At 41.8% G+C, this 10,703-nt stretch overlaps 1 protein-coding gene across 1 annotated transcript; it reads right to left on the bottom strand.

Annotated features, from left to right (window-relative positions):
* Positions 1-824: 824 nt before the first annotated feature.
* Positions 825-10,496, bottom strand: CDO1 (cysteine dioxygenase type 1). Its single transcript, XM_084505153.1, has 5 exons — positions 10,276-10,496; positions 8,414-8,491; positions 6,318-6,475; positions 3,574-3,743; positions 825-1,247 (listed from the first exon to the last, which is right to left on the bottom strand). The coding sequence occupies exons 1-5, from the start codon at positions 10,452-10,454 to the stop codon at positions 1,218-1,220; spliced, it is 615 nt and encodes a 204-aa protein (XP_084361279.1). The 5' UTR covers positions 10,455-10,496; the 3' UTR covers positions 825-1,217.
* Positions 10,497-10,703: the final 207 nt, after the last annotated feature.

The following is a 10,703-nucleotide window of genomic DNA, read 5'->3' as shown; positions in this document are numbered from 1 at the left end:
ATATTGTATTTGCTGGGCTGGTCAAGATGGAGGGAAATATGAGACTCATCTAAAAGGGGTAATGTTAGAACTTATATTGCTTATTGAGCAATAAGCAGTTACCTCAGAGACTAACAGACTTTCTACAGATTCTTTGTCTTACGTACTAGTTGTGTTAAGTGAACAGGACAGCCTCAGTGAGGGTGATTTCACTTATTTTCATGCATTTAATTAGAATTAACTCTTTTTTTCAAGGTGGTGCTTTCCTTTAACTAAAACTTGAGGATATTACAAAGCATCAGTGAACTCAATGGCAAATCTCCCATTAACTTTATTGGGATCAGGATTCTTTGAATATTTGAAATACTTCTGACTTTCTAAAGCCTTTTCTGAAAGCTTATTGCTTGGAAAATACTTTGATGTTCAGGAGCAATGTGAATATTAGTAAAGTGTGATGAATATCTTAGTTACCAAGAAAAAAAGGCTGAAAACTTTGAAATTTATGCACAAATCCAGTTTTATTTCAGTTACCTGAAAGGACTTCAGTAGCTATACAGAACACTTTGGAAACTGGACATTAGATGCATTGTTTGATTAGTTTTATTAAAATCCCAAATTTCTGCCCAATCAGTTTTGAAAATCATTGTATATGAAGCATTTCACTGCTCTCATTTAAAACAAGATCTGACAAATGAAATTGTAAAAAAAAAAAAAAAAAAAAAAAAAGGTAAAAAATGCACAAAACTAACAAAATGGCCTAGAGCATTAAAACCTAGAAGACAATAATAAAAATCTGCTGTTAGTTGTATCTAGTGTGCTACCCATGGGTACAAATGACTGGAAGCTTTGAAGTTTATGTGTTTATTAAGTACACTGAGAGCATACATACATGTAGGCCTATTAAGTAGTGTCAGATATTTAAAAACCTTATTTCTGATATTCTCAGTGTGGTTTCAGAAGCAAAATTAAAAGGAGGCTAGAATCAGAAAACAAACTACTTAATTCTGACTTGGCAATAGCCTAAGGAAAGGCATCTAACCTCTGAAGTAGTTGACAGCACTAGTTAGCCTAGTGCCCATGATCACCATTCACTCAGGGAACGGGGTTTGCTGGAAGCTGCCCTAGTGTAGGTCTATGTACAAGGTATAGAAAGAGATGGCTGCCGGCCTGAGCCATGCAAGTCTTCTGTCCCCAGTTCAACATTCAGCAGGTCTTGTGCAAACATGTGCTGGCGCTTCTCAGTTGTTCTCCTGTGGCACTGCCGTTGCCTGAAAGGGAAGAGGAAAGGTTGCTTCTTTAAGAAAAGAGGCAGAGACCGTGCTTCATGTGTTCTGCATGGGATTTATAGTCAGGGTAGCTCAGCACCTTACAAGACTTGCTGTATTTCTTTTCAGTACAGCTTGCAAGACATTCCCCATGTTTTACAGAGGGTACTATGCATCTGGCAAAATCAACCTCCCCATCCATTGGCTCTGATCATGACCATGAGACAGCTGAGGAGAACATCCTCCTACTGGCTGCCTTTTCTCCCCAAGGTCACATTGGTCTGACTGAAACTGGAACTCCAGCCTGAAAGGCAGACTTCAGCAAGGAACCTCCTTCCCCAGCAAAATCTCTGGTAGCAAGAACTTCTGATGTGCACCCATAGCAAAACCAGCCTTTCCTCAGTGAGCTTTTGCATCAGTATACTTATGGTTTGTACCTGGACTGTGCAGTCACTTCCACGGACAAGGCCTCGGTAACATATCTACTTATTATTTTAGCTATTAGACCTATCTAATTTTTTTAAGTCTTTACTGCAGAACTAGTTAATTAAGACTTCAGTGTGGTCAGAAGCCACCAGGGATTTACCTTAGTGTTTTTCTTGCAGAAAAACGTAAGGCAAATGAGAAGCAATGAATGTTTGGTTAGGCAGATATTCTCACTAGTAAAAGATATGCACATGTGCTTCACATTACTCTCTGTGCATTTTTAACTTATAGCTCTCTGCCTTTGTATGTACTTTTGAGATCTAGTAAGCAGAAGAAAGCCTGAGTTTCCAGCGAGCTTTCCAGAAACCCTCACCCAGACCAGAAGGTTTTTGTAGTCTGAAGTCATTTCAGACAGCTGGATGGCCCCAGCCAGCCACCACTTTTTCACTGGAATTCCATTTACAGGAATTCATGAAAGAGACCCAGTGATTAAGATTTACCTCTATCCTGTAAGCCAGATCCAATTTCCCACAAAAGGTACCAATGTTGCCAGTTGGTTACAGATCAAGAGTGTAAAAACTGTCCAAGTCAAAATATCTAGTTTCACTTGTTATCTTACATTTTTCATATTCAATAAGCACTTAAAATGAAAAGGAAGCAAGCAAATACTGCATTCTCATGTGAATTTTGCTAAACAGTTTTCCACGTTCATTTTCCTTTAAAATCTGAAGGATAAATTCAAGTTTACTCTCTCAAAGAGCTTTCAAACTTGGGAAGGTTAAAGTTGGTGTTTCAGCTGTTTGGTAAGGTAACCATTTAATGTGACAAGCTTCAAAGAAATAATTACATTGTCCTGTCAATTATATAAAACTTTAACAGGATTTTACTAAAGGCTCACTCCATGAAACTCCTGCGTACTGAATTTCTGGCTTCAGTGAAAGGTGAAAGTGTTCTGTACCTAAGAAAAAACAGTCTTTGAAACTCTGGATGGCTGACCAGCAAGAATTTATCTTTTCACCCCTCATTAATAGTTTAGTTTTCCAATTCATGGAAGAGTGCCAAAAAGAGCCCTATTATGCTCTCCCAGATATCCTAGCTTGGTACCTACCCCAAAGCTGATTTTAAGATTTTTGTTCTACCTAAGTAGAATCTTGTGTTGTTTCTCAAGAATGCAGACAACAGACAACCAGCCTACTCTCTTTAAAAGCCTATCTTTCCATTTCAAAGGTTCAATTTTAAGGAATCACATTAAATTTATTAAAAATTCTTCCGTTCACAGTAAGTTATGAGATTTAAAAAAAAAAACAGACTTGAAACTTGATGCTTTTTGGCAGAACAGTCTAGGCAGGAAATGTTACACATGACTTAAATTGGCTAAAACAATCTGTCTGCTTCACTGTTTTCCATTGACTAGGTTGTATTTACCATCATCTGCTGTCTGAAGACACTCAACTAACAGCCAAATTCTCATTTCTCAGCACAGAACTGATCTGCTGATCAAGGAGAGGAAGGCTATTCCAACCCTCACAAAACCTGACAGAGTCCACAGGCAAGGAAAAAGAGGGTGGTGAGCAGAGCAGCCAAATCCAGTGTCATGATACACGGTAAGTTTTCAGCCTCAGTTTTCCCATTTATAAAACACATGGTTGCGTTACTGTCCTTTCTCATGAAGCAGAGTACTGCATACCAGGGAAGTGCTAACAGACAAATTGAGTACTATTTGGAAATAGGCTTCATGCTGATGTCATACCTGAATGCCCCAGGAACTCCTGCCTGTTGCAGGCAGCATCCCCAGAGCCACCGCTCTGATAAACAAAGGCAGGAGTGCAGCCCCTCAGCCCCATCCCCACATGTGGCAGAGTTCAGTCAAGGGCTGAAGGGCTGTGTGCCATCTCCTACTTACACAGAGAGTTCGTTCTCCAAACTGGCTGTAGAAGGTCATCTTGACTTTGTGCTTGTGTCCAGTCCTCTGGTCAAAGGTGTTGCAGCTGTCGAAGGGTGGGCTGTACAAATGCAGGCTGACGGCAGACTCTGTGTGGCTTATGTTCTCCACACGGTGCAGGCCAATGGAGTCTACACAAGAGAGGGCATGAAACAAGAAGTTGCATTAACAGGAAGATTTAATGAGATCTCAGATACCTGGAAAAAATGCCATCCAAACTTAAATTCATGAGCCAGCCAGTTAGGCATACCTGCATTTTTATGGGCACTGCATAACTCAGTACAGGGAATTTGGATGCTGGTGCCCATCACAGGTTCCTAAATACTTCAGATTACTTTACTGCCTTCTGTACCTCCTAGAACACTGGATTATCTGCTACAGGTTAAAGGCCAAAAGAAATCCAGAGAAGCCTAAGGAAGATCATACTATCACTTATTTTCAAGCTATCATTTCCAAAGAAGCTTGAGGTTATTTACTTTCCTAGGAGATACCATTGTTCTAGGTATTCTAGAAGCAGGGAAGTTAGATTTTCTAAAAAATATAGCAAGAAATTTTACAGGGCAGAAGTTTTTGTATTATTAATCATTTTAACAACAATTATTTAACAATTTAATATTGTTAAATTAAGTACAGTAACAAGGGTATCAGGCATAGTAACAGACAGCTACTTGTATTTAGGGCATGGACTCAAGGGGAAAAATGTAGTTGTCTTCTGTTGCTGGCATCTGTTTAGTAATTAATCCTTCCAGTTTATTAGTTTAGAGAAGAACAGGCTTCTCATTTGTCTGATCTTTTGACTAAAGTGACAAATTACTAGTGACTGGCATACTTCCAACCTTAGCTGACTAGCAGGCATAACTGAATTTGTAATAAAATACAGCACTGTCTATTTGTGTGGCTACTAATGAAGTAATGGTGTTTGCTGGGACACTGGAGTAGAAACCAAACTGTTAGGTGAAAATGTAAGGTATGAAGAACCATATCCATGCAACAAACCATTTCCGTTCTACACTAGAATTTTTGAGTTACTTAGAAGAGACCTTGAATTTAAATTTATGACCCTGCTGTAAAAACAGCTCAGCCTTTTTACTTGCACTAATATGTTATATAATACCTAGACTCATATTGTGCAATGTAGTCATGATACTCTGAGAATCATAAGTGCACTCTTAACTCTGATACATTTCAAGTGTAAGCCCCAAGTGCCATTAATATAGTTTATCTAAATAGAGGATGTGGTAGAAGGAAGTCCTAATTCTATGCTCATGCAATGGGAGACCCAAATAAACCCAGCTGAGTGGGCTTTAACCTTAAAAGTAAAGTACAACAGTAACCAAGAAGCACACAACAGAAACATGAAGGTCACTGTTGAAGTAGTTAAAGCAATTAACATACCTTCAGTATTTTTCTTCTACTGGTTTTACCTTTTTTTCTTTTTTTTTTTTTTTTAAACTCACCTATCAGTTAGGAAACATGGCAGAGATCCAAACTGCCTCAGAGAATTAGATAGTAAATTTGTTTTAAGTAACTGAGAAAGTTTGGATAAGATGAACATAGGCTATAATTGCTTGCATGGGAAAGAACCACACAGTGAGGGAAACTTAAATGATTGTAAGAACCCGTGGCCCAGGTGTGGGAGTACCACGTCCTTCAGCAGACATGACAAGCTCCTTTTTGCATTTCCTGTCCTATGTTTTTGGTTTTTTTTTTCAGTTAACATAGTATATCTTCAACAAAGGTCTGCAGACTGCTACTCAGGCTTCCTCCACACCATCACCCTGGCTTAATCCATTATCCGACATGAAGCTCCCTTGGGGAGTTCCAGGGCTCAGTCCTGCAACATGTGTGCTCCAGTTTTTGAATCATAATCTTAAAGGCAGATGGTCCCTTTCTCCAGCATTTTGCCATTGTTCTGCGGTACTCATTACTCTTCAACATGATATATAATATCTTGCATAGGGTCAGAATGTTATGCCCAGCTGGCAACTTCCAGATGGCCTCCAGAAGATCACAACATGGTGATAGCTAAGAATATACGTAATGGGACAGCTCCAGGTACCTAGGCAACCTTACTGGTAGAGACTTAGCTGTCTCTCAGCATCTGTGGGAAGAGGCATTTGCTTTGTAGATTGAAATGCTCAAGCTTATCCATTTTTGCTGACACTGCACTTCAGCACCGTACTCTTCTGTTGATTTGGACAAAACTAACACTGAGCATCAGGGCCTTTGCTTGTTCTGTTTATTCCATAGACAGCTTTTGTATTTTTTTCCCCTAGGATTTCCACAACTGTCCAAAAGGATTATTTATCTGAGAAGAAGAAAAAAAAGCAGCAATTAAACTATTTGATTCCCTTATTTCTCACTAAATACTATTTAAGCTGTAAGTTTACTAGCAATTTCAAGTAGTTATTTGCAGCACAGTGCTGAAGGCTGTTTGGTGTAAAGGAGCTATCTGGAATGTTTAAGTATTGAGCAATTGTTGCAATGTCTCATGAGAGAGTTAATGGACTTGTTTTTTGTTTTACTGAGCATAAATGTGGGGTTTGTGCAGAAGCAAAAGAGCCCAGTTCTTTAACAACCATGCAAAACACCATTAGCAAGATACTGTTAGAGATAGGAGACTATTTGGAGAGCATACAAACACTTTTCTTCGGAGTAAGACTCAGGGATGGGTAGCTGTGAAACAAACTATTAGAAGAGCTTACCATTAATATAGGCACATTGATTTTCCCTCAAAACTCGCTCTGATTTCTTAGTCATTTCACCATTTCCTTTTTTCTCAGGCCATTCAAACAGCGTCTCCTTTAGATTTCCTTGGAGGATCTTCATAAAGCAGTGTGAATCAGTGTGATCATGGATGCTGCTATATATGTGAAAAGAATAACCTAACTCAGTATGATATGCATATCTAATTTAAGTACAGCAAACAGAACAGATGGCATAGCATACAGTATCTGGATGTAGCCCTAAAATGATATGCTATTGCATATGGATCATGCATAAGAGTCTTAGGAAACAAAACAAAACAAAACAAAAAACAGAGTGACTATGATAGGCCTACTTTAAAATGCTACATTGGAAATATATCTGGGTAAACTTACATACAGCAGAACTTTGGGAAAAGTCAGATTTTGGTCAACTTTGGACCTTACCAAAGAAAGCCTGGAGGAGGACAGAAAAAAAGCTTCAGAACACTAATTCTTGTGGGCCAAGAAACAAAATGTTGCTCTCTGAAGTGACCACAGGCAGAGGCCAGTATAATGTTACAAATATATCTAGTATTTCCAGAGCCACTATATTCCCCTCCAAAACAGAGGAAAAAACAATTACTTCCAATTAATTTATATGGACTCTTTACTGGTGGAATACACAGGCATTTGCTGAATATAGAAAATGCTGTACCTCTGACTCTAAGTACAACCATCGATAAATACAATTTCACTGCAGTGGCAGTGAATAAACAGCAGGATCTATCATGATCTGTATGTTTCTTTCATCTGTCTCCTTGCTCAGAGGTATGCTTTAATTGCTACATTTAGAGACATATTCAGTAGATACACAGTTGGGTTTTGGCTTTATTTTTATTTAAAATAGAAGACTAACTGTTAGAGCAGTCAATAGGATTAAGACAAAGGGAGAGCTGTCTACTCATTGGGTTTGTGGAGGAAAGGGGAATTTGGCCCTCCCTTTGGTACAGTGCTAACAAGTTTCAATCAAAAACTTGGTACTTGTACATTACTGTTTTCAATAAACAAATGTCAAAGTTTCCCTGTAAAACGAGATGCCAAGAGAGTAGAGCTTGCTTCAGGCATAGAACAGTTCACAAATGCCACGTTGTCATGGTCCTTCTACAAGCCATGAGAACAGTCTGATCCTACCCATGTAGGAAGCAAAAAACCAGCTTGTGGTCTCAATCTAGCTCTAGCAAATACTCATCCAACCCAAACATAGTTTGACATAAATTACAGTCTTTGTGGGAATAGCCCAGAAGGAATAGAGGTGGTGGGCTGGGTTCCTACATCTCTCTGGGTATAACTCCATGGCATTCCCTAGAGAACACCATAAATGCTCAGAATGTATTCTCAATTAAAACAAATAATAAAAACATCCCAGCAGCTCCTTAGGGTTTCTATTTATATCCAAGGACAATCAGAAAACCTGCAAGTTTTGTTATTCCATATTGTGCTTTAGCCAACATCTTGCAAAAGACACTCCAAGATCCTGCCCTCACGTTTGTAGGACTACTCAGTCCAGGGTACGGTGTCCAGGGTATGGTCTGCATGCACAACTCTGGAGGCACACCAGCAGCATGATCTGCTTTGAGAGAGGTGGGATGCCTGAACCTAGAACCACAGTTCTAACCCCAACCTAGTTTTTTTGTCATGTCACAGAGGTTGGATTTCAACATGAGAGAATGAGGACTGTTTAAACTGAACCAGGTCCTGCTTCCACAACAAAGTGAGGAACTCTGAGAACCAGCAGGGTCTGACCAACCTGCCCTGCCCAGAGGACCCACAGTGTCTCTGGGATTAAAAATTTCCTCCAACAGAAGGAGCACACGATTTGGCCAGAGCATTTTTAAATGCTCTAAAAATGACTGTGAGAGACAACATTGCCAAAAAAAATAAACCAAGTATTCAGGTCTTCTGTACCAAAGGAACACTTAGGAGTTCTGTACTGCTTAGTTACCAGACATTTTCTAATAGCTCAGGTAGAGCTGATTGTTTTTCCTCTTACATGACAGTGAAAGATATGGTAGCTTTATATCTGTTTGCTAAAACCATAATCTTTGGATACGAACCTGCCATGCCCTTCACCCCAGCACAAGATCATCAAGTTGAACTTTCCATTTCCATTGTCCACAAGATTTCTTGTATACCTGAAATACAAAGTGTTTGCTTTTTACTGTACTGATATGCCTATAAAATACAAAACTATATAAACATTGTTGTGAAGGAAGGTTGTGACTATAATATAAACATTTTTTTTTTTTTTATTTTTTTTTTCCCTTTCTCTTGAAAGCCAAGTTTTCCTTGGAAAAAAGTGAAATTGGACTTTTAAGCTGTTGTTGTGAAAGTACTTTTTCTGGGAAGAAAAAAAAATGGACATAGTTAATATTTGACAGTCTTATTGCAATTGAATTACATAAATGATCAGAGTTTGGGAACTGCGAGTCCAAGCTTAGAGTGGTAGACAGGATCAAATCAAAATAGTTATTGAATGAAGTCACTCCAGCAGCTGGCTTATAATTAGAAACAGAGGACTGCAATGAAAAAAAAAAAAAAAAAAAAAAAAGGAAAGAAAAGAAAAGAAAAATACATAGTTACATTCTTCTACAGCTCTTTTTGGATATTCTTGGCTTTCTTTGTGTTACACAGCACTCATTTGTACTAGGTCAAAAAAGAAAAGATGTCAGGCTTTCCATACATGGTACTCCTTTCCCTAAAAGTTCTACATCTTGTACTGTAGCCTTTTGGTGTGGATAAAATACCTGTGGTGAAATTTCTGCCAGCATCTGCTTCTAAACAAAGTGTATCATAGCAGATTTTCTTAAAAACATTAAGCCTTCTAGAGGCTTTTCCGGCTTTGCTTCTGTGGCTTGAAAACATTTTGTGTTAATAGCCACCTCTTAGGTTTGATTCCTTGTGCCCCCTGAAAGCCTCTCCTGAGCTGTCGCTTGCCTCTTGTTGAGAAGCTCCCTGGAGAAGGGCCTGGGATTTTGCTCTAAGCATTCCTCTCCATACAGGGGCTCTAATCACAATGAACCACAGAGCCATTTTGGTTGGAAAAGACCTCTAAGATCAACCTTCAACCTAGCACTGCCTACCGAACTGGGGCTTGGGCTTCTGGCTGCTATGGTGCAAATAACCCACCGGGACCTCCTGCTTTTGCTTTAGCTTCAGTCACGATTATCAGGGCTTACTTTGCCAAGCAAATCAAATATCTAAGCTCATGCAGGACACCTCGTTCTTGTCTCAAAGATGCAAGCACAGGCACATAGAAAGTGCACTGATGCCAACTGATATTTATTTATTTATTTATTTATTTTAAATTAGGTTCTTCATAAGGCTGTAATCGATAGGATGCTTGCAGCAAAGTAGGTTTGTACCCATATGCTGCCTCTTACTGCATCCACAGTCTGTCTGCAGATGTATTTCTTGCATGCTGTCAGAACATAAGCAGTAAATGCTGGCACTTGCCCCAACTTCTCAAACGCTGCTATTTCAGCTCAGCTGGCCAACACCAAGGCTGCCGTGCACACTTCCCATGTTACCACACACATTTTTCCACCCCCTCTCTACTTCGCTTCCCACTCCCTGCCACAATTTCGCCATCGGATCCCACCGGAGATAGACCCGGCCAGAGGCGGCCAGGAGAGTCGCAGCAGCAGGATGATGCTCGTAGGATAGCGGGGTCAGGAGAGGCTCGCCCGTCCCGGAGGATCCTGCCGGACACCTCGCCTTCACACCGGGGCTGGGGGCGCAGCGGGAGCGCCCCGGAGCCTCCGGGGAAGCACCGCCAAGCCCCCGCCCGGGCTGCCCCGGCCCCGGCTGCGCTCGGGGCCGCCTCCCCCTGAGCGCCACAGCCTCGGGGGTCCCGGGGCAGCCCCCCTCGGCTGCCCCGTGCCCGTGCCCGTGCCCGGGCGGCGGAGCGGCTCCGTACCGGTACTGGTCGAACTTGGCGTACTGCAGCCACTCCTCGGGGTTGCTCTCGTAGGACTCCATCAGCGCCTGCACCTCCTCCACGCTGACTTTGTCCTCGGCGAAAAGCCGGTGCAGGATGCGCACCAGCTCCTCCAGGCTCCGCGCCTTCCACATCTCCGTCTGCACCGGCTGCTCCATCGCCGGCTGCTGCTGCTGCCACCCCCACCACACCCCCGGCCGGCCCCCGCCGCTCGCCTTTATGCGCCGGGAGGCACGGCGGGAGCCACCACCGCCCCGCCGGGCGGGCGGGACCGCGGCCGGCCGTGCCCAGCCCTTGGCCGGGGACAGCGACCGGCAGGACGGCCGCTGGGGTGTGGTGCCGGGCAGCAGGCGGCGGGGGAGGCTGCCGAGGGGCGGCCTGGTCCTGTATATCCGGGGGGACAGACA

Source organism: Aythya ferina, assembly GCF_964211825.1.
Source record: "Aythya ferina genome assembly, chromosome: Z".
In the NCBI taxonomy this organism is placed as follows: Eukaryota; Metazoa; Chordata; class Aves; order Anseriformes; family Anatidae; genus Aythya; species Aythya ferina.
This window is presented reverse-complemented; position numbering and strand designations above follow the sequence as displayed.

Coding starts and splice junctions, on each gene's coding strand:
- CDO1 (XM_084505153.1), bottom strand. CDS start 10,454: ATGGAGCAGCCGGTGCAGACGGAGATGTGGAAGGCGCGGAGCCTGGAG. Junction 8,492..10,275: donor GCCAAGTTCGACCAGTACCG/GTACGGAGCCGC, acceptor TTTGTATTTCAG/GTATACAAGAAATCTTGTGG. Junction 6,476..8,413: donor TGGGGTGAAGGGCATGGCAG/GTTCGTATCCAA, acceptor TCACATATATAG/CAGCATCCATGATCACACTG.